The sequence below is a fragment of the Phyllobates terribilis genome, unplaced genomic scaffold (genome assembly GCF_046119375.1).
Source record: "Phyllobates terribilis strain yellow unplaced genomic scaffold, ASM4611937v1 Scaffold_7__3_contigs__length_470593459, whole genome shotgun sequence".
Taxonomy (NCBI): Eukaryota; Metazoa; Chordata; class Amphibia; order Anura; family Dendrobatidae; genus Phyllobates; species Phyllobates terribilis.
In genome coordinates, this window is record NW_027362767.1 from 227,538,021 (window position 1) to 227,562,481 (window position 24,461).

The 24,461-nt window shown below is 43.2% G+C and overlaps 1 protein-coding gene across 1 annotated transcript in view; it reads right to left on the reverse strand.

Moving 5' to 3' along the window:
- The window catches only part of LOC141153083 (steroidogenic factor 1-like), a 295,499-nt gene that overhangs the window by 233,087 nt on the left and 37,951 nt on the right, over positions 1-24,461 (reverse strand). Inside the window, exon 3 of the mRNA XM_073637755.1 lies at positions 21,397-21,538. Within this exon, the coding sequence (XP_073493856.1) occupies positions 21,397-21,538 (142 nt within the window). The remainder of the gene's footprint in view (positions 1-21,396; positions 21,539-24,461) is intronic.

Below are 24,461 nucleotides of genomic sequence, written 5' to 3' on the forward strand. Positions count from 1 at the left end.
GGAACTGACAATCACCAAGTGGCCCCGGGACCACCCTCAGTATGGGCGGATCAAGAACAAAAGAGAGAGGATGGGTGCAGCCTGGAGGAGTCTGGAAAGATCGTACCCGGAGATGGAAGGAGAGTCAGGCAGCACCGACCCTCTGGTCAGGAGCCTGTTGCAGGCCGCCACCCCAGAAGGCCTGGTGTAGATCCTGGCACAGCTCCCCAAAGATCGGGAGCATGCACAGACCGCGCTGGAGGGCTTGGCTCGGAAGATGGCCCGAGTGCAGCAAGAAGTGCTGTCCGAGTGGAGCAGAGAAATGGCCCTGCAGGCTGGAACCCGCCAGCAAAGGACGCCACCCGGGACGAGGAGTCTGACTGCCTCTGAGGATGGTGCAGGAGGGACGAAGGCCGGAGACGACGCCGTGGAAGGAGCTGAAGAGATGGAAGCAGGTGAAGGGGACGTCACCACCCCAGGCCTAGTAGCCGTGAGCCTGCCCCAGCTCCCCGTCGCAGAGCCCAAAATCCCCCGTACCGTGCCCGATGCTGCACTGCCACCGCTCCAAACTAGGCCTCAAGCAGCAGGAGCCGTGGCCACGTCCCCTGTGACGTCACGCGCCTCAACCCTGAGCGTGGCCAAGCAGGAAACGCCACCGGCCTGGTCGCAAGGCCGAGTACCCCCGGGCGCCGCCGTTTCCACAGTGCCCTTCACCTTCAGAGTGCCACCGGCCTGGTCGCAAGGCCTGGTGAATCCGGGCGCCGCTACCACCACCGCGCCCTCAACCTCCACAGTGCTGCCCTTGGGTGCAGACCTGTTCGCACAACATACTTGCCCGGATGGGCAGTCCTTTGTGTGGCCACCGGAGTACGTCAATCCCCGACTCCGGAAGGAATGGCCCCTGTGTGAGCCCCTGATCCCGGCTCCGGCGCCCGCCAAGATCACCCCACTCCCGTTGGAGGAGGCTCAGTTCGCATGGGACCCCACCGGTGAAAACCTCATGGGGTTCACCCAAGAGACCCGGGCGGCCGCAGCCCAGCGTGCGGAGTGCTGCCGACAACAACTAGAGGTCTTCAACAAAGAACGGCAAGAGAGGCGGGTCCGCGAGGAGCGGCTGCAGGTACAGAGCGCGGAGCAGAAACGCCGGACCCGGCGAAACCCCCGTGCAGCCCACGGTCCCCGCGCCACCGGGACCGTAATCAAGTTCCAACTGGAGCACGGTTGGGGCTTTATCCGGGATCACAGAACCCCCGGCGACGTCTTCGTCACCCGTAGGGATGTTGAGTCCCACCTGCCAGAGGGACACCGCGGACGTGACCTTTACCTGGGTGATGAGGTCACCTTCACCCGGCATCAGTGTGCCAAAGGACCATACGCCCTTCACGTGCACCGATTGACGGAGGAAGAGCTGCGGTATGAGGAGGAACAAGAGGACCCGGACGGGTTTGAAGATTACCCTCCGGAAGGAAAAGGAGGGCATAGTTATCACTGAACGGTAAAGAGAACTGTATAAAGTTACCCGTCGGGGTACAAGAACTGTTGCCAATTTAAGTGGTCCCCGTTGGGACTGGTGTGAACTGTTTCCCGTGTGTCCCTATCCTTAACCAGGCTGAGGACTGTGAGCAGCCATTCCTAATCCCCACTGGCCGAGGACTGAGAGCGGCCATATCCTGTAAATAGTTGCGCTTCCTAAGGCGCCCCCTACCGGTTTTATAGGAGAACTGTTTTTCTACTAGTGACTGTTGCACTTTACCTGGTCACAAGTTGCACCGTGGCCAGAAGATCAAGGGCGCTATATATGAAAAAGTTTTATATCAAAAGTTTATGCTGCTAAAATTATAATATGAAAAGTTACCTGTAATGTTTTATACCTGTAAAGATGGAGAAAAATACCTCCCATAAAGGGATGAGTTCTTAGTTAATGTTTTATATGTGAGTGTACACTTTAAAATTTTGTATGTTTTGTTTTACTCTTTTCCAGCCCGAGGACGTGCTCTGGTTTACCAGGGGGGAATGTAGCACCCCGAGGACTCGGCTGCTACAGGGGTATTGCACCTCAAACCAGAGGTGTGGTATTCCACTCCCGGGTAAGGATGGAGTGTGGGACTGAGCTCAGATAGCTGCATGCACTACACTCACCCCATTTCCGGGGGACAGAACAACGGTACTCCCACCAAATAGTTGTGCAGGTACGACAGCGTCTGTCCCTGGCTGGAGTGGGGGGGGGAGGAACATCCCAGTAGTGTAGGGGCAGATAGGGGAGGGGCTCTGGGCATAGAGGTAGGAGCCCATTGGGTGCTAGTCACCTGGGCTCACACATAGAGGGAGTATATATGGTGGGCACCATCTAGAGACAGGGTCAGTGAGTTCTGAGGGAGAGTTCAGCCAGGAGGGCTGACAGGGAGCTGTGGCTCCGTCTGGGCCCAGCTCCAGGGCCAGGCCTGTAGTGGAGAGAAGGAGGAAGAGAGGCCCAGAGACACAAGACAAGAGGGAACCCTGAGATCCCAGAAGTAAACCAGAAGGGTGAAGGGTTGGCAGAAAAGGGTACCGGAGCCCAAACTGGCAGAGGCAAAATATCCTTAGCCAGGAACCGGAGGTCGTGGTCAAGCTTTGGCACGACCCTCACCACATCCACCAGGAAGGCATACCACGAATAGGGTCAGGAAAGTCAGGAAAGGTTTTGCCACCAAGAGGCCCGAGGGAGCCGGACAAAGGTGGGTCCCTGGTGGGGACGGCCAGTAGGAAGAAAGAGAGAGGGGAGCTCAGGACCACGCTCTGGAACTGCCCGGGAGTTGACCGAGTCCCGCACCTGGTGGACGCAGCACGGCCCGGGTGGTCACCCTTGGCCGAAGTGACCGGAGCAACACCTGTGAGTAAAAACCCTGAAACTGCATCACACGTCTCTGAGCTTCCTTGCTTCACCATCACCACCACTGTCATCTACATCTGCTGCCCTGAGGCCATACCCCTCCCGTTGGGGGTTATACCATCTACGCTGCACAATCCTATCACCGGCCTCAGCGGTCTGCCCTGCAGCGGCGGCCTCATAGCCGCAATCAACGGGTGGCGTAGTCGAACATTTTAACATCTACTGCAAAACGCTGCCACTCAGTTTGACTCCCTGGGCACGGATCGGGTCACCGCCACGAGACTACTACCCTCATCTGATCCGGATCCGGGTAAGCTTCCCCATGCGCGCGATGCCGCGCGACGCAGCAGGCCCAGGGGCGCGTCAGTACCATAAATGTCACCTTTGGGATCCTCACTTATCAGATGGATGGGGTCCACCAATTCCATCCCACTGCATCCTCCACATACTTCAGTGGAGATGTAGCTGCCCGCAAAATGCAGCCACTTTTCTATTCAAATTAATGGTGAATGTGGGGGCTGCAGATCTGCAAACAAAGGTCAGGTAATATTTGCATATACTTGCAGAATGGACCCCCAGAATCAATGGTACTGGAGGGCCCTTGGCATGCCAGTCCGACACTGCTGCAGTATGCTGTAGTATTACACCATCCGGGGCTGCCGACTAGAGGGGTGCTATAAATTATAGTAGGGGTGCCAAGCAAGGCTCCCACCTATATGACATCCATTTACTATAATAGATTATATGAGAAAGTGTGGTCTTAGTCAGACAATACCCTTTAAAGGGAATATGTCAGCAACTTTTAGCCCGCCCAAAATATTTATATGACCATGTAACGCTTTATACAAAAGACAATGGATTCCTTTATGTTCACAAAGCATTGCCCAAAAAAGTATAAGGCTAAAAGTGCATTGGGGTATAACCGTACCCTTCGTCATCCTCTGTATCTCCTGCTTTGTCCCACCCACTCTGGTTGATTGACACATCACTGGCTCTGTTAAATACATGTGTTCATTGTATGGTACAAATAACCTGTCAGTATGATTTTCCAGGTCACTGTGATTACAGTGATGCCAAACATGCATGGATTTTATTTTTTTACCTTTGCAATGAAAAAAAATTCAGAGGTTTTAAAAAAAAAAAAATAAATTAGTTTCTGTTGCTGAGACTTTTGAATGTTTCATATTTCTTCCCTCAGACTGTGTAGAGATTGTTTTTTGAGTGGCAAACTGACGTTTTGATTGATTGATACCAATTTGAGGTTCCCAATTATATTGCTTTTCTTTACATACTTTTATGGAAATGGGGTGAGCAAAAAGAACCTCACAAATCTGGTATTTAATTTTTCTCTCCTTTTATAACCCTAACCGGACAGGTTATATAGTTTTATATTTTGGGAATTTTGATAGACTGGACTTTTACATATGCCGCGATAACAATTATACTTCTAATTTCTTTTTTTTTTTTTTTTAACAAGGATAAAGAGGGTGAGTTTTTTTTTTATATTGTTTTCTTTATTTTTAACGAGGACAAAGGGGGTGGGTTTTTTTTGTTTTGTTTTTTTTATATTATTTACTCATATTTTAATTTTTTGCTTTATTTTTTGGTCTCTTTAGAAGACAAGAATCGAGTGCTCATCTGATCGCTTATACTATGTCTTGCAATATCAAAGTATGGCAGTACATAGGGTAAATCTTGGTCTCCTATGAAGCCTAGCTTGTGGCTTAGCTTCACAAAAGATCCATAATAGAGATAGGGGTATGTGGCGCTCCTGCGGGTCCAGTTGCCACAGAGGTACTGCATCTCAGCCAGAGGTGTGGTACCCCACTCTCAGGTAAGGAGGGACCATTACCCGGGACCCACACACTCACATCCAACACTACACCACTCCATTAGGGAAAGTCCAGATAGCTCCTGAGGGAGAGCACAGACCCGGTCCCTGTCTGGAAGGTGGAACTAAGTAGAGGAGGTGGATGGAGGAAGTAGTTTAGGGGAGCACTGAAGGAAGAGTATAAAAAGAAGGGTCCTTGGAGCAGGAGTTCAGTAAGTGAGGACCGTGGAGGAGTAGGGCCCAGTAGAGTGAGGAGAGAAGACCGGAGCAGTGAGAGGCTCCAGAGATAGAAGGGATCCTAGGGGCACGGGAAGTGCGGAGTCCACCCGTGCGCTCAAGTTCACGCTGACCGTGAAGGGATCAGGCCGCAGTAGGGGACCGGCCCCAGACTAGTGGAGGACTGCAAGACTCACCGCAACCTCCGGTTTGCTAGCTATCTTCAAGTGCCGTAGCCAAAAACCACACACATTCGCTGAAAAGGTGGCCATACAGGACACAAGGGATAGACAGGACGTCGCCCAACAAGGCCCTCGGCCACTGGCTTGGGACACTGTGTGTGAGGCACAGGGCAGGAGGGCGAGAGCCAGCGCAGAGAGACGACCTGGGTAGGTACACAAGAAATGAGTCCCGTTCAAGTGCACCCAAGTTATCTGAGAGTTGGATGGATCACTTCCCTGGAGGACACAGGACGACGTGGGTGGTTGTAACCGGCTGCAGCGGTAACCTGGAACTGCCTAAGAACTGTGAGTAAAGCCTGAAGACTGCATCCCACTGTGCCCTTGATTTATTGCTGCGTCACCGGCCCTGCACTACACTGTCCCTGTCAACAACATCTACCTCATCCAGTCCTATATACTGCCCTGGGGCTTAGCTCTACCGTGGAGAGCTGCGCTATCTCTGCTGCGTCACCATCAGCCCCAGTGGATCTGCACCGCAGCGGCGGCCCCCTATATATACCACGGGTGGCGTCACAAACTTTATCCCCAAATACTTTATTCCCCATTTGACTTTTCTTATTGACCGCCCTGGGCCAAGGACCGGGTTACTGCCACCGTGACTACCCCAAAACGAAACGGCCTGGCTATCGGGTACCGCATGGCCCCAGGGGGCGTGTCAGGTATTTAGTAGCTACTGGCTGCCAAGACAACCTATCTGTACCCCACGGTCGTGCTGAGCCCACTGGCATCCCATAATTTCAATGCCGCTGTCCAAATTTACTGCAGTTAATGGAAATGTTCAGCGCTCAGCTTTGGTTGCTGCTGTTCGAGACAAATGTTTTTTATGCAATGTCTGTGGAGCAGGCTCAGCTCTTGAGCCTGCACCACATAATCCGATACTCCAACCTGCTCTGTGGCATCACATAGGCTGAGTTTTTAGGTTGAGAACTGAGGGCAGGAAGAATGGGCATTCAGCTAAAAATGTTCTTTTGGATTAACATGTTGGTTAGCCTTCAGTAAGATCCTCCTCCTGGCTCCTCACACTTTTCTCCAAGGTATATCCCTTGCCTCTTGCATGCACTGCATTACACTATTGCTTCCTTGGATCCGCCACCTCCATTTGCAGGAAAACGCAGATCATGACTTATTGTTGCCTGTTACCCAGTGAAAGTCTATTCCTCTCTTTTGTGTTCTTTCAGCAATTCACGAACAACCCCCATACACAGCGATTTCAGCAGCTAGTTGAGAGTTGTTTTCTTTTCCTATAGTTAATTGATTAATTTAGATAGTAAATGGCACAATTTTTGCTTCTATACATGTCTAAATAATGATCGCGGCAAGAATAAAGTCTCTCGGGTGGGGGGGGGGCAAAGTGTTCTTTGGCTTTTAAGTGTATATTTTGCATTGCATCTCTAATTGAACTTTTAATCACTGCAAAAGTCATTCATATGGAGTAGAATAAGTTTTTATTCTATGTTGAACCGGTTCTACTATTCAGCTCGAGACTTCTACTAGGAAACTGTACTGTTTTCTTTTCAGTGTTCAAGGTCACACGAGAGACTGCTTGTATAGACTTTAATTGAACTGAAACGATAACGTGAAATCCTAGTTGCTTTCTGTAAATAGAGATAGTTTTATTATTAAAAAGGATGTCTCATCAGAAACACCCCCTACGAGAATGGAAAAGCTCTCGGCAACCCTTGACAAGCAGATGATTTTAGGCGGTGAAAGTTGCAGCCAGTCAGGCATTTTCTATGAGGGAAAATGTACAATTTGAATATGGATGGTCATCCATGTAATATACTGGCACCTCAAGTTGGTCAAATATGAGGCACCCTTTTACTGAAAAATTTCAGTTCTGACACATAAAGAGGGGTCATGAGCAGAGGACGGCCTTCTATATACACTGTGTTCCAAATTATTATGCAAATAATATTTTCTCAGATTTTCCCAAATTACCTATATGAATTGCAGTCATTGTAATTTTCCAGTCAAATAACTATTAGAGTACAATTGAAAGGTTTTTGTACAAACTGCCCATGCATGCAATGATCTCGATGGTCCAGATGGATGGAGTGGAGGATGGCTGGTTGATGGACACCCCATGCAAACACGGGCTACGGCGCCAACAAGGAGGAGGTGGAGTAATGTTTTGGGATGGAATCATGGGGAGAGAGATTGTCGGCCCTTTTAGGATCCCTGAAGGGGTAAAGATGAACTCCATAATGTATGTTGAGTTTCTCAAACAGCACTTCCTTCCATGGTTCAAGAAGAAGAACCGTGCACTCCGCAGCAAGATCATTTTCATGCATGATAATGCCCCATCTCATGCTGCACATAACACATCTGCATCTCTGGCTGCTATCGGCATAAAAGAGGACAAACTTATGGTGCGGCCCCCATGCTCCCCTGACCTCAACCCCATTGAGAACCTCTGGAGCATCATCAAAAGGAGTGTCTATGATGGCGGGAGGCAGTTCACATCTAAGCAACAGCTCTGGGAGGGTATTCTGTCCTCATGCAAAACAATTAAAGCAGAAACCATCCAAAACCTGACAAATTCAATGGACGAGAGAGTTCAGAAGCGCCTTTCGAACAAGGGGTCCTATGTGCAAATGTAACATCACCTAGAATAAAGTTTTGAGTTGAAAACTGTTTGATTTCAGTTTCTAATAACCTGCTAATGCTTATAATTTCAAAAATAACCATTTTTTGTTCTTTATTAAAATGAAAAGGTTGAAAACTCTGCTGTGCATAATAATTTGGAACATGCATTTTGAGTGCAGTTTAAGTTTTTTATTTTTTTAAAAATATACTGTTATCATAGGCAGTTTGTACAAAAACCTTTCAATTGTACTCTAATAGTTATTTGACTGGAAAATTACAATGACTGCAATTCATATAGGTAATTTGGGAAAATCTGAGAAAATATTATTTGCATAATAATTTGGAACACAGTGTATTGTCTCTATGAAGACAACCTACTTGAAACATACAGTTTTTGGGGTATGTGTAATGGGAGTTATTTTATCTTTTTATTGATGCATATACATTTTTGGGGTGTTTTATATTTAGAAAAAGATGACATTTTCGAATTGTCACACTGTCCACTAGATAGGCTGACACTTTGTTTGATGCTTACTTTTCAACTTTGTCATACAGATGTCATGCAAGGTGTAGGAAAGACTAAGTGCAACACAAAGGGAAGGGGGGAAAGGGGGCCCAGATTCTAAGGAAAGGGGGTAGTGGAGAATTCCTAGGCTGACATTATATCACCCGGTCTTCCTTAACGTCCCTATATTGGTTCCGCACCAATCGCTGCACAGGAACCTCGCTCTGCCTTTCCCTGGCGTTTGGCCCTCACTAGGGAAGGGAGGGGATGAGCGCTAGTCGATCCCCACTGACAACTAAAGATAACAAGGGGGGACAAACAAGGGAACATAGCTTAGCTTTAGTCGACTTCAGAGAGATGAACACACGTCCTCTTAGCACCAGAGAGGAAGAAGTACTGCACTAGCTCCAAGACTTCACAAGCGGTCATGTGAGTATCACCGGCACCTGCCTCTAGCAAACAGCAGGTATTTATACACCCAGGCCAGGGTGTTATTTAGCAAGAGGTAGGTAGCCGCTGGGTCCTAAAGAGACAGCTTCTAAGAAGATGTCTGTAATGCCAAATGAAGAGATCTCCTGCAACCAACTGCAGGGCGACTGTCTGTCACTTCTGACACATCCGTGACAGTAGAATGAGCCAGAGTCGACAGAGGAAGGCTTAGATAAAGCAGGATATTATCACTATACATACATTTAAGGCCCTGTTTGCATCTGTTTTTATGTAAGGAGGGCTGTACTTTATCAGTTCCTGGAGGCAGTCGGTTAACAAATGTTATTAGACTCTCATTCATGCAACCCTTACACGACACAGGGCACACAACACAGGTAATGGTATATAAAGTATGCTCAGGAGCTTAACCCACTCATACCAGACAGGTGACAGTTGTGTAATATTAATAAATGCTGCAATGTTTTATATAATACAAGCAATCAAAAAATTGTAGACTTAAGCAAAAATTAATTTAAAAAAAAGCTTAACAATTTTTAATATATATATATATATATATATATATATATATATATATATATATTAAAATTTAAATCGCCCTTCACCTAAATCAAAAATTCAAGAAATTTTAAAATTAAACAAATTTGGTAAAAGTCCACTTTTATGAAAATATAAAATTATTTTTAACCTGTATAGTAAAGCCCCCCCCACGCCCCTCTCCCCTCCACCACCCCAAAAAAGGTGTAGCATAAAGCAATCACACATATGTAACCCAAAATGGTATCAATAAAAAAGGAAGCCCTTCTTCAGTTTCATTGATGGAAAAATAAAACAGTTATGTCTCTCAGAAAATGGTAACTCCAACTAAACTTCAAAGTTCTGAATTTTTCTAACCACTATAATCTATATTGAAGTTATAACTTTGGTATCGCCATAACGATTTGACCTGAACAATCATGTTAAAAACACACACCCCCACCCCCAAAACAAAAACAAATTTTGGAATCATCATTTTGTTTTTCACCATTTTTCAGTCCTTGATTGATATAATGATTGGTCTCTTTCAAATGTAAAACTCATCCTACAAATAACAAATCCTCATATGTCTATGATGAAGGAAAAATAAGAAAATATGGTACTTGAAAGAAAAGGAGCCATTTTCAAGAAAATGAAAAAAAAAATCACTTGATCAGGAATGGGCTCAGCGGCCATAAAACTGACCCTGATATACAAAGAAAGAAAGGAAGGATTGGTATTGATTGTGATAAACTTGAACATGTAGGAGTTCAGTTTCCACACAAACGGACAACTGAAAGCGCTTTTCTTGTGACGAATAAAGAATAAGTGATGACTTAATTGAGGTAGAGCAGGAAGAGTAACAAAAGCAGTAAATGAGGATGATGATGGGGCTGATGACAACCACCTAGCAGTGGCTCTTCAAATTGATGTGGTCATGCTACCATAAAAGCGATCACAAGGAGAAGGACAGCTTGAGCCTTCCTCATCCTGCTGGTCAGTTTCCTTTCTCCACATGAGCAGGTGATGCTCTTTCGTGTGCTGACAGTGATGTAGTTCTTAGTTGGTGTGCCAGGGTGTACATGGCTTACTTTCTAACAGAAGAGCCTACACACTGCAATAGTCCTCTGACAACGTGGAATAGAATTCGCATATCCACGATTCCGGCACATGGGAATTACCATAGCCATCACAAGAGATTTCAATCATTGTTGAGCCTCCTACACAAATTGTAATCCTAACATCATCTGTTCATAAGCTTTCCTCAGAAGGCGCCCCCTATTCCTCTAATGACATCATCTCCTTGACACCCGGATTTGGCTCCCAATCATCAGCACCATTATCCATGACTCTACTCAAAGTTATCTCTGTGTGGACTATGGCCTGATCTCCTTGCTGCCCAGCCTCACTCTTCCCTCCTAGATTTGTCCTGGCTTAGAGCTTTACAACGACTTCCAGTGACCCTACCACACAGGCTTGCAGGTCCAGCAACAAAACCAGGCATTGGAAACATCTCCTTCATCTATTGCAGTCCCATGTAATCTGAGTACAAAGACTGTTCAGGCCTTACAATAAGTCAACTACAAGAAGTTGTTCTGGTGACGTATTTTCCTTCGTCTCCGGGGTGCTGTAATTTAGGAGACTAACTGGCAGAACAGAAACGGGTGACACAGAATTGAAATTTTGTTATGTACAATATGAAGTGTTATGGCAGTAGAGGAGGTGGAATGAGCGGAACACTGACTCAAGCTGATAGTGTCGTTGTCAGAGGTAACATCAGCCTGCTGTGACTGAGACAAGCGAAGAGACACTTATTCTATTACGCCCGACACTTCATCCCAACGAACATGCTTGGCAAAGGCAAAGGAGGGCAAGTGTGACCTGAATTTGGTACTACTATTACTGATGGGGTGGCTGCTGTAGTATTGGGGGGTTTTAATATCACACTACCAACGTCTTTTAACAGAGTCACTTTTTTGTTTACCATTAGAGATGAGCGAACCCAAACTTAAAAGTTCGGAGGTTCGTACCGGACAGTTGGTGTCCGGGCTAATTGCAGAACACTGACTTCTCTCGGACGTCCGTTGCAATGTTCAGAGTTCTGGGGGAAGAGAGAATATTTTACAGATCGAAAGTTCAAGTCCCCATTGTTTTCAATGAGGTTTGGGTTCTGATTCAAGTTCTGGTCCAGTTCTGGTACCTAAACTGAACTTTGGAATTTGGACACACACATAATGTTTACAAAAATTTTCCAATCATGGAAAAATATGGAATCTACCCAAAATGCTTGGTAGGGTACACGTGATGGTTAATAAAGTTAATGCAACACCAGTGTCTCCAATTGGCAAACTTAATCAGGTGTGCCAAAATAAAGCTGAACAATCAAAGGTCTCGATTTTAGTGTAATTTGTTTTCTGATTTTTAGTTAAGCAGATTAATTCCCCCTGCCCAAAAAGGATGTCATAACAACAAATGGGAGGACTTGGGTACATGGCTTTCAAATGCAGCAACAGCTCAACACAGTTGTGGTGTTTATGGTTGCAAAATTGGGCTAGTGAAACAGACATGGAAAGCATTAACCTTTCTTATGTAACATATACATATATATGATTTTTTTTATATCATACAGACAAGCCCTTGGTATCTTTCTTTACTATGAAAACCAGCACTTTTGGGTATTAAACAGATCATCTTTTTTTTGTGGTCTATCAAGAATGAAAAAAAAATGGTGTTAAGGTGCTGTACTCCAGTATATCATGGAACATAGTCACACTGACTCTGCAGGTTCAACACCTCCCTATTACTTGAATTTGTGTGATATTATTCATGGTCTGAGACTACCACTCAAACGTTCTATATTTTCAATGCTTCAGTAGTACACCACACTGCTTTATCCCTATGTCTAATGGTGAGCTGTGCAACCTAGGCTGTAAAATTCTAAAATGGCCATTGCTTTCTCTGTCCACATCTTTTATAGTGTCTGTGATAGTCCTTCCTGATTGGCTGCGTTAGACCTTGTGATGTAATGGCTTCAAGACTTTGAGGAAGCCATTTCAGCCACGCCTGACATTGTTAGCCCACTCTCTGGCTGATGAAATCTTTTGCAACATGTGAAATAGCATTGGACTTATTGATTTAAGTTTTTGGGATCTGCATGAACCGAACCACAAATTGTTCAAATTCGCCAAGAACTGCAAATTTCAGAAAACTCGACTTGAATTTGATCTGCAGTGGATCAATTTGATCTTCTCTAGTTACCACTGGCTACCATATTGTGATAGGTCTTGTCTGGAAAAGTTGGATGACGAAATGTGAGCGGTAATGGCAACTTTATCAGATGTGGTCATCCAAAAGAAAATGAGAACATACAGTTCATCTGAATTGTGACTATTCCTTACTGATAACTTTATACGTTTCCATTGCATTCCGATAACCTAGGACAACTGAACAGGGATGAGCAGATACTGAAATAAACAGATGTTTGGGGTAAGAGGTCACTTCATAAATAAACTGACACTAATAAGAATTTTAGTGTACATATAACTGAAAGGAGAAGTGTTCAAGGAGGTTTTATCATTGACGTGCAGTTGGATAGGATTGGGAAGAAAGACAAAAGGAGAAAAGCAAAAGGGTCCAATTTAGTCGATTAAAAGAGAGAAGGTGGAAAAAGCGGTGAAAAATGCACTCCTCAATATTGTAATTGTGTAACGGTGGAGAAGATGTCTGAACACCCTCTCTGAAGACTTCTGAACATATATTTAATGTGACCTCAGAAATAATGGCATCCCGTTACCTTGCGGTCAAAGGAGTCAAGGAAGAAAGGCGTCGAGAGCAAAGAGCTACCAAAGAAAGGCTTAGTAACTGCCCACTGAGAAGGCCAGAGGAGGAGATGCTGAGAAGGTGAGAAGTGCTGCCCCCTCTGCAGGCCAGACATCGGAAGCTGCTAGTACTTCCTCGTCATCCAGTACTATCACCCACACCTCTATATGTCACACAATGTGAATGCTACAGTTAACCTTGGGGCTGTTGCACAAGTGGCCAAAGATCCATCAAGAGAAAAATACCCTGACCAGCCCTGGAGGTGGAGAAGACCACCTTCCCCAACCAGTTAGAAGAGTCCATATGGCCCTTGTAGAGGCCAAGAGGAGGATTGATTCATCCATACAACCTGTGTTCCTGTTGGCCAAAGTGAGGCCATGTTCGTTAAAGGTCAAGTTCTGGAGTACAATTACCAGAAGGCTGGAGACCAGTCAGGTCTCAGGGAAAGAAGAGAAGCTGAGTTAAGGCAGAAGGACCTTTGTGGTTGTGAAGGCCAGCGTTTCGTTTGTTCCTGAAAATTGGAGGGACTGTTACAATACCCTTGTGGCTGAAGATAGGCCTGGAAGAGCCAGATAGGCTGAACTTTTTCTTTCGCGCCTTTTTCTTCTGGATTGCAAGCATTGGTGCAGCTGGAGGCTTGGATATTCCTGCAAGAAACTGTGATTTTTATGGACTTTACATCATTCCAGGGTCCTTACCAAGAAGGACGGGATCCAATAAAATTTTAAGGACTGTAACATTGTCTGGACTGTGATGCTGTCTTCCAGGTCCTTAACCTAAAAGGACCAGGTACTGTGCGATGCCTGTGACCTTTGCAGAAAACGTCCAGATACCTCAAGACATAAGTCATGATTGTGTTTTTATAGTGTGTGTGTAATATTAACCACTTCTTACAGGTCCTGTATTGCCGAGGGTGGCAATCATTAAAGAGAAGGGGTGTGTAAAAGAGGAGAAAATGTCTGAACTCCCTCTCTGAAAACTCATGAATGTATATTTAATTTGACCTCTTTGTTTTATGTGATTATTCGTCATGTAGGCTGTAGTTTTCCGGTGTACATCGGTGGACAGGGTAAACTTTAAGGCCAACCCATGGTTTGGAGAGGAATAAGTGGGCACCAGGAGTTGGTTCCTGTTTTTAGGTTATTCTAATTCAGCTACAGAGAAAGGAAGAGTACTCTCAGCATTGTCAGCCATATTGGGTATATATGCAGAGAAGATCAGGCTCCAAAGAATGTAGTAAGATCCTTCATTATCAAGGAACAGAGACGGCAGTTTCTCCTCCATAGCAGGCAAGTTGGGGCATCTAGTGAAGGAGACTTTTAAGCACGAGTCTTAGTTTTGCCAGACCTAATGATTTAAGTATTCCGAACACAGGATCAGACCGGCTGGGACATGTCCAGAAGGTATAGAAGTTGGAAGAGCTCCCTTATATAGTCCACAGAGTGTAGTACTAGGTGCAATGGTCACAATGAAACACATTGACCAGTGTGGCCCTGTACTGGGAAGATGGAGGTCCTAATCTTAACCTGTTGTACTTCAGTAATGTTTCTCGCAAGTGATGTGCCCCTGTCTGCAACCAAAATGTTTCTGCCTCTGTCATGTAATGCAGATCAATAATTCAAGTATTTTATTAGCTACCTGAAGTACATAGTTTCAATACCAAGTAAACAAGAGTTTATTTTATTATTAACACTTGGCTCATTGTTCATGACAAGAAAGGGTCCCAACTTGCTCCAATTTATGGCATTGTATAGTCTGAGAGTGACAGCAGTTCAAGTAAACATGTGAACGCACCCATGGACACCTGTATAGGGTGTTTAGGGATGCAGAAATTACCATCAGCCAGTCTCATCCCTTACAATAGCAACACCAAGAAGGAAAAGTCGTGGAATTATGGAAATCACAGGATGGATAGACGTGTTACTGCTCTGCAAATGGTGAAAAACTGGAAACAAACATTTTCTAAACATCTTGATTTATTTAGTATAGCGTATGAGCGCCACATGCAGACATTCTCGCAGTTACAGCCTCGGCTGCTATCAATGAGTTTATTAGTGGCTATCTGAAGAATGTTCTGCTGCAGTGAATATGCTTGGGCAGTGTCATCAGACTCCGTCCTCCATAAAGCATATCAACGGCACATCGAGCTGCCAGCAGCGGATCTTGATGATTTGCCCAAGTGCATTCAGCGCAGCAGAACCTTCCTCAGACGACCATTGATAACATCACTGATAGCAGACAAGGCTGTAAGTGTGAGGATTCCTGTGCATAAATTGAGATATTTTGAACATTTTATTTCCATTTTTTCACCATTTGCAGATCAGTAACATGACTATCTATCCTGTGATTTTCATAATTGCATGACTTTTTCCTTCTTGGTGCTGCCATGGAACAAATTATCAAGCTCTTCCAACTTTGGTGGGGTTGTCTTGCAAAAGAGACCTCCGAAACAAAATGGGTTTGTACAGCATTTCTTCTAAGGGCTCATACCCATATGTGAGAAAAAAAAATTCCATTATCGGGACTGAAAAAAATGACTGAATGTCGTGCGATTTTCACGTGAGAACAATGCGATTTTCTCACCTAGCATCCGATTTACATCCATTTGTCATGCGTATGCCATCCGATTGCAATGTGATTTCAATTTGATTTTGGGTCCCCCATTTTAATAAGCAGTAAAGGCTAAGTATACAGCTGAGAGCTGATATTAATAGCCTGGGAAGCTCCATGGGTATTACCCCACTTCCCAGGCTAAAAACATCAGTCCACTGCTGTCCGCTTTCCCTCTGCTGGTGTGTAAAATTAGTCACTGTACTAATTCTATATGTCACTGACATCTTTCTATCTATCTAAATAATAAACGGTGCAGCACAGGCAAGCTGATAAAAACAGTGGGTGCAGAGCCCAAAAGGCACAACCAAACCTCAGTAATATTCCATGAAGACACAGGCAGCATTCAAATCTTCAGTGAAAGATGGTGGTTTATTGACACAGTCATAGCAGTGGTAACGTTTCATTCCTAGTGAGGAACTTTTTCAAGCAGTGCATAATCTATCAAGTGAAGATTATATTGGTGCACTGATTAAATCCAACATGATTGCAAATACATTGTGATATTAAAAATATACAGATACAGTACATGATAAATATATAGATTACAATACATATAAAAAAATTAATAACAATCCATTTAATCGTGCAGTTCATAAAATAAATCAGTGATATCATAATATCCATAATTGATCATTCATTTCATAACACCTGTGTACAATCAATAGATAAAGAAAGTCTCACCCTTAGGACATGATTACAAAACTCCATTACCACGCAGCTATCTGCGTCCCCGCGATTCGACTGCGCATGTCAGTATACCATAGGGCATCTGGGAACATCACCAGAGCCCACTGATATGTCACAATGTAATTGCAATCATGTTGGGTTTAATTAGTGCACCTATATAATGTTCACTCGATAGATTATGCACTGCTTGAAAAAGTTCCTCACTAGGAATGAAACGTTACCACTGCTATGACTATGTCAATAAACCACCATCTTTAACTGAAGATTGGAGTGCTGCCTTTGTCTTCATGGAATATCTATCTATCTATCTATTATCTATCATCTTTCATCTATCTATCTATATATCTATCATCTATTTATCTATTATCTATCTATATGTCTATCATCTGTCTATTCTATATACACTGCTCAAAACAATAAAGGGAGCACTGAAATAACACATCCTAGATCTGAATGAATGAAATATTCTCATTGAATACTTTGTTCTGTACAAAGTTGAATGTGCTGACAACAAAATCACACAAAAATCATCAATGGAAATCACATTTATTAACCAATGGAGGCCTGGATTTGGAGTCGCCCCCAAAATTAAAGTGGAAAAACACACTACAGGCTGATCCAACTTTGATGTAATGTCCTTAAAAGAAATCAAAATGAGGCTCAGTATTGTGTGTGGCCTCCACGTGCCTGTATGACCTCCCTACAACGCCTGGGCATGCTCCTGATGAGGCTGAGTATTGTGTGTGGCCTCCACGTGCCTGTATGACCTCCCTACAACGCCTGGGCATGCTCCTGATGAGGCTCAGTATTGTGTGTGGCCTCCACGTGCCTGTATGACCTCCCTACAACGCCTAGGAATGCTCCTGATGAGGCTCAGTATTGTGTGTGGCCTCCACGTGCCTGTATGACCTCACTACAACTCCTGGGCATGCTCCTGATGAGGCTCAGTATTGTGTGTGGCCTCCACGTGCCTGTATGACCTCCCTACAACGCCTGGGCATGCTCCTGATGAGGCTCAGTATTGTGTGTGGCCTCCACGTGCCTGTATGACCTCCCTACAACACCTGGGCATGCTCCTGATGAGGCTGAGTATTGTGTGTGGCCTCCACGTGCCTGTATGACCTCCCTACAACGCCTGGGCATGCTCCTGATGAGGCTGAGTATTGTGTGTGGCCTCCACGTGCCTGTATGACCTCCCTACAACGCCTGGGCATGCTCCTGATGAGGCTCAGTATTGTGTGTGGCCTCCACGTGCCTGTATGACCTCCCTACAACGCCTGGGCATGCTCCTGATGAGGTTGTGGATGGTCTCCTGGTGCGGTTGGCCCTGGGTTCCTCCTAATGCAGGACAATGCCAGACCTCATGTGGCTGGAGTGTGTCAGCAGTTCCTGCAAGATGAAGGCATTGAAGCTATGGACTGGCCGCCCGTTCCCCAGACCTGAATCCGATTGAGCACATCTGGGACATCATGTCTCGCTCCATCCACCAACGTCACGTTGCACCACAGACTGTCCAGGAGTTGGCAGATGCTTTAGTCCAGGTCTGGGGGGAGATCCCACAGGAGACCATCCGCAACCTCATCAGGAGCATGCCCAGGCGTTGTAGGGAGGTCATACAGGCACGTGGAGGCCACACACAATACTCAGCCTCATCAGGAGCATGCCCAGGCGTTGTAGGGAGGTCATACAGGCACGTGGAGGCCACACACAATACTGAGCCTCATTTTGACTTGTTTTAAGGACATTACATCAAAGTTGGATCAGCCTGTAGTGTGTTTTTCCACTTTAATTTTGGGGGTGACTCCAAATCCAGGCCTCCATTGGTTAATAAATGTGATTTCCATTGATGATTTTTGTGTGATTTTGTTGTCCGCACATTCAACTTTGTACAGAACAAAGTATTCAATGAGAATATTTCATTCATTCAGATCTAGGATGTGTTATTTGAGTGCTCCCTTTATTGTTTTGAGCAGTGTATTCATGTGTAGCTATTCTCTCTATTCTATAATGTCGGGTCCCGCTGTGATTTTACTGTACGTGGCTGATGAATTGTCGGGTTTTCAAGGAGACGGGTACATGAAAATCGGACTACACCCGCAATTTTTTTTTTTTTTACTCACACATTGACTTGCATTGATGAGTCTCATCTGAGGTACGTGGCAATATGAAGCCATGGTGCGAATATTTTATTATTTATTTTTTCTCACTTCGATTTCAGCTGAGAAAAAAATCGCAGATGAGATGTCACTCATAGAATAACATTGGTCAGAGTGCAATCTGATTTTTTTTTTTTTTTTTTTTTTTTTTTTTTTTTTTAAATCGGCTTGCACTCATCCGTTTTTCTCGCAGATGAGTATGAGTCCTAATGGGCATCATTGGAAAGTTTTTTTTGTTTTTTTTTAGGTTCTAGGAAAATTTGGATGAGGCTTGAAGGGGTTGTCCAAATTTGAGTATAAGGAGACCCTATGACTGGGGCTTCTTGATTCATAACAGCATGCAGCGCACACGCTGTCATGATTGCAAATTAAGCTTCTAAATGTTAGCAGGTATGAATTATAGTTCTGACAAGCTTCCGAGGGTTCCTAAGGTAATATGGAGAGAAATGCACCACAGCCAGAAAAGAAAGACCTTGAGGAAAAAAAGAATACTTCCAGGAAAAAAATGCATTTATAGATAGACAGAATGATTCAGCTTCCAATGCCTATGACAGATGATCACTGAAATGACTTGCTTTTAAGTATGGGCCGTTCACTTGGAATAAACCCTTTACATAGAATTAATATTAATGTCACCTACTGTTATTTAAAGTTTATTAGTATTTTTAATTTATTTTTTATATATATATACATTCTCCAATGGGTCCGAAAGGAAGTCTAAAATACGCAATCAGAATTGTCGTATATTTTGTTACAATAGTAATCGCCATTAAAGATAACAGGGCCTGTACTGTGGGCAATGCTGGGCAGTCTGTCTGAGACCCCATATATTTGACAGCGCATAACTGGGTACAAAAAAAATTGTTCCGAAGTGAATTATAATAATCAAAGGTAATTAACCTGAAATGAAAATGGGAAAAAAAAGTAGCATATGGTATAGACATATACAATATATGTATATAATACTGTAAATATTTGTGTATATATTTTACATATATACGGTATGCATGTCTATGCCATATGCTACTGTTTTCTCATTTTGCATATGTATAATAACAAAAATGAGAAAAATTAGCATGGTATAAATAGAGATGCATATATATGTATAAAATATATATATATATATATATTATATATGTTTACAGTATATATTAGTACTACAGTGCCTTGAAAAAGTCTTCATACCTCGTGAACATTTCCATATTTTTTTCACATTACACCCACAAACTTAAATGTATTTAGTTTGGATTTTATGTGTTACCAATACAAAGTAACAAGTATTTGTGAAGTGTAAAGGAAATTTATACCTGGTTTTCTAAATAATTTAAAAATATAAATCTGAAAATTGTGACGTGCATTTGTATTCAGCCCCCTGTAGTATGATGCTTTGTAGGACCACCTGCAGTCACTGCTGCAGTCTTTTGGGGTCTGTCTCTCCAGCTTTGCACATCTAGTGGTGACATTTTGCCCTTTTCTTCTTCGCTCACTCGCTCTCACTCAGTGAGATTGGATGGAGGCGTCTGTGAACAGCAATTTTCCAGTCTTGCCACAGATTCTCAATGGGATTTAGGTCTAGACTGTGACTGAGTCGTTCACACACATGAATATGCTCTGATCTAAACCCTGCATTGTAGCTCTGGCAGGATGTTTAGGGTCGTTGTCCTGCTGAAAGGTGAACCTACGCCCCAGTCTCAAGCCTTTTGCAGCCTCTAACAGGTTTTCCTCCAGGATTGCCCTGTATTTAGCTCCATGCATCTTTCAATCACTTCTGACCAGATTCTCTATCCATGCTGAAGTAAAACATCCCCACAGCTGGATGCTGCCACCACCGTGATTGATGGTGGGTATGGTGTTTTCAGGGTAATGTACAATGTTCATTTTCCACCACACATAGCGTTTTTAATTTAACCCAAAAATTTCTCTTTTGGCCTCACCTCATCTGACCAGAGCACCTTCTTCCACATGTTCGCTGTGTCCCCTACACTGCATTTTGCACCTGTAAACTGCACTTGTTATGGCTGCTTTCGAAATGGCTTTCTTCTTGCGACCCTTCCATAATGGCAGATTTGTGGAGTATACGACTAATAGTTGTCTTGTGGACAGATTCTCCCACCTGAGCTGTGGATCTCTGCAGCTTCTCCAGAGTGAGGATTGGCATCTTGGCTTCTTCTGTAATTGGTACTCTCCATGCTTGAGATGTCAGTTTAGGTGGCAGTGATGCCCTGATGTCATTGTAGTTTTGGTAGGTTTGCAGTTATGCCTCACTCCTTTCATGTTTGGTTGATGGATTGAACGGTGCTCCATGAGATGTTCAGAGCGTGGGCTGTTTTTTTGTTTCTTTTTATAACCTAACCTTGCTTTACTCTTCTCCACAACTTTATCCCTGACCTGTCTGGTGTGTTCCTTGATTTTCATGATGCTGTTTCATACCTCATGATCTCAAACAAACCTCTGAGGCCTTCACAGAACAGCTGTAGTTATACTGAGAATAAATTACACACAGGTGGACTCAATTTACTAATTATGTGATTTCTGGGGACAATTGGTCACTCAGGATTTTATTTAGGGATATCAGACTACAGGGGGGCTGAATACAAATGCACCTCACAATTTTCAGATTTATATTTTTAAAATAATTAGAAAACCATGTATCATTTTCTTTACACTTCACAAATACTTTTTTCTTTTGTTTTGGTATAAAATCTCAATAAAATACATTTAAGTTTGTGGGTGCAATGTGAAAAAAATGTGGAAACGTTCACGGGGTATGAACACTTTTTCAAGGCACTGTATGTGCTACTCTTTTTCTCACTTTGTTTATTTTAAAAGCAATTAAAATTTAAAATAACTTTTCCATAGAGCAATTTTTTACCTAATTTTTCCAATGCCCCGATAATTATAAAATTGATCTAGAATTTCCATCGTCTTACCTTCCAGACGCATTCCTACATTTAGACACTTTTGGAAACGGCAGTATGGACATCTCTTTCTTTGAGTTTTGTCTATTTTACAGGTTTGGTTTTCTGTGCAGGTATACCTCTTGTTATTTTGGACTGTCCTCTTGAAGAAGCCCTATATTTTACAAAGCATAAAATCAATCAGTTATAAAAAAAAAGGCATTTTATAGCAAAGCAAAACAAAATAAAGAATTAGTCAAAATGTATAAAACATAACATAGCACTAGTTGTAGGAGAGGAATTAGGGTGATTCTGGTCATAAGAGGGATGAAAATTTGAGACCCATACTACGGACAATTCACAGGAAGTCAGTAGAGTTTTGGTATCTTTTCGGAGTATGTGAAGAAAGCTACGCAAATATGGAAAGAACAAACTTACTTTAGAAATCAGCAATGAAGAGAGTATGGTTGACACTGTAGCAGTGTTCCCATTCTACCATCTCTTTTTTCTTACTGACATTCACTTCCTTAATCGACCCTCGGCTTTTCCTTCCAACTACCTCATACACATGCATACTGGGCTCCGTTAAGCACGTATATGTGATGGGGAGAAGGAAATGAGCTGTTGCCGTCTCTGCTGGTGTTAAATTGTCTCCCATGAGAGCAAACAATAGGACATGTTGAGATCCAACATGTCCAGTTCTTCTTTCCACTGACATCTGCATTTGGGGAAAAATTGAAATTCTCCCCATAACCATTATGCTATGTTCACACTAGACGTTTTTTCAGTGTTTTTTTTTATGCCTTTTTTTTATGCAAATTTTCAGCTGCGTTATACAGTATTAGCAAAGTCTATGAGATTTCAGGAATCTCATATACACACATGCTTTGCATGTTTGTTTTTTTTTGCAGAATAGAGCATGTCACTTTTTTCAGCGTTTTTTCAGCATTTTTCACCCACTGAAAGTAATGGGTGGTGAAAAAACGCATAGTGTGAACACAGCTATCAGGTTTTGCCATGTTTTTAGTGAAAAAAAATCAAGTACAGCAGTATGTGAAACTCATTTATTTTTGTGATTTTTATCATCTTGTCTTGGTCACCTGAGATGGCAGTTTGGATTAGGAGAGTTTTAATTAAAATAGTGACTTGTACAGTGTAAACATTGGCTGAGCTAGGTGTGAGACTGAACAATACCTCTGGCCCACGGAGGGGTGAAATTTAACAATCTCTGAGCAACTCAATGGCAGACTATAATGTGAAAATAAATAGTGTCCTACAAACTCTATGCACTGCCAGTGTCTTAGAAAAGCAAGTCCTGAACAATTCACCTCCCCCACTGTTACATTTGTAATTCTGGTTAATATGGTTTCACACATGTCTTGCATTGGTGACCTGTGTTCATGCTTCTGTGGTGGAAGCAAAGCTGAACTTTGGGATCCTGAAAAACACACCAAACCTGCATTTTTGACACAACTTCTTTCCTGCCTAGAGATCAGGTTTTGCTTCAGAAAAAAAACGCTGAAAAAACACAATGTGTGAACATAGTCTTAGCTGATCATTTTGTTCACCAAAATTGGATAGTTCACATAGCGTTAATCAAATGTGAATTAGCAACTTTAGAAGCAACTTGCCTCACACTGGTAATGCCCCCTTTCATTTACAGTAAGCTCTGGAGGCAGATTCTCAGGGAGATCTATGTCCGGCCCAGAGATCTTAACGGCTCATTTACATAATAAGAAAAACGTGGATTTCTCTGTAATAAGACATCGGACCGCAGATATCAAGGTCTCATTTGAATCAACTTTCTATGACCTACATGCCCATATAGACGGCTTAGGAGGGTTGATCTGATCGACAGATTCCCTTTAAGTCTTTAGAGACTAGGTTCTCAACCTGTAGTATTTGTGCCCCGGGAGTACTCAACATGTGCTGCACTTCTTAAAAGCCCAACTTAGCACAATTTATGGCTAACCTTATTAAAAACGTAACTATTTTGCACATTTTTTCTTCATTAAAATACATATTAAGGGCTGGATGGTTGTGCAACACGTATTGCAAATAATGGTCTATACAGCAATAGAAAAGATATCACAGCTATCCAGATTGTTAGAGCCAATGTCTACCTTTTTAAAGGAAATCCGTCAATAGGTTTTTGCAACCTCATCTGAGTGCAGCATGAAAGAGAGATCTGACCATGATCTGAGAGACCCTGATGCCAGTGATGTGTCACTTACCGAGCTGCTTGTTGCAGTTTTATCTGCTGCAGATCTAGCAGTTCTCTGAATGCTGAGCCCTGTATAACCCCGCCCACATCACTGATTGGCAGCTTTCTGTTTACACTGTGTATAGCGAGAAAGTTGCCAGTCGTAAGGGTGGAGTTATAGAACGCTTATGAATATGGAGGACTAGTCTTCTAGTCATAATCACCTGCTGTAGATAAAACAGTTATTTTATCAAGCAGCCCGATAAGTGACACATCGTTGTAATCAGGGTTGGTCTCTCTATATTATGTTCCACTCAAATTAAGGGGCAAAACCTGATGATATATTCTCTTTAATACTGATACTATATGTAAAAAGTTTGGGACCATGTTTGCCAGAAAAAAAAACTGTGACGTTGAAGGATTTGGATACATTTAGGGCGATTTTTACTTTGAATCATGTGTTTTTGGCTAACATGCATTATTTTTTGCAGTAGGGTTTCAATAAAAATGATGAACCTTTGTATTCTTCAGCCTCTATGTAACATAGTACGTAGCAGGTTGAAGAATTCATTAGTGAGCTTGTTTAACAGCAGGATATGTAACGCTTATCTCTCTCTCCCCTGAAGTCTTCTAATGACCACATAAAAAACATGAGGATTTTACTGTGGTTTTTATAGAGTTTCAGCTGCCATTATCACTATGTGCACAAGTCCACATGTCCATCCTAGGACTGGGATAAGCAATTGATTTTCCTAAGGGACCACAGAAGAAACTGGGACTGTAGTGCAGGACCAAACTAATAAGCTGAAATTAATTCTTCTCCATAATAATAATAACATTATTATTACTATTTTATATTAATAATCGTATTACGTAATATTGAGCAACATTATTA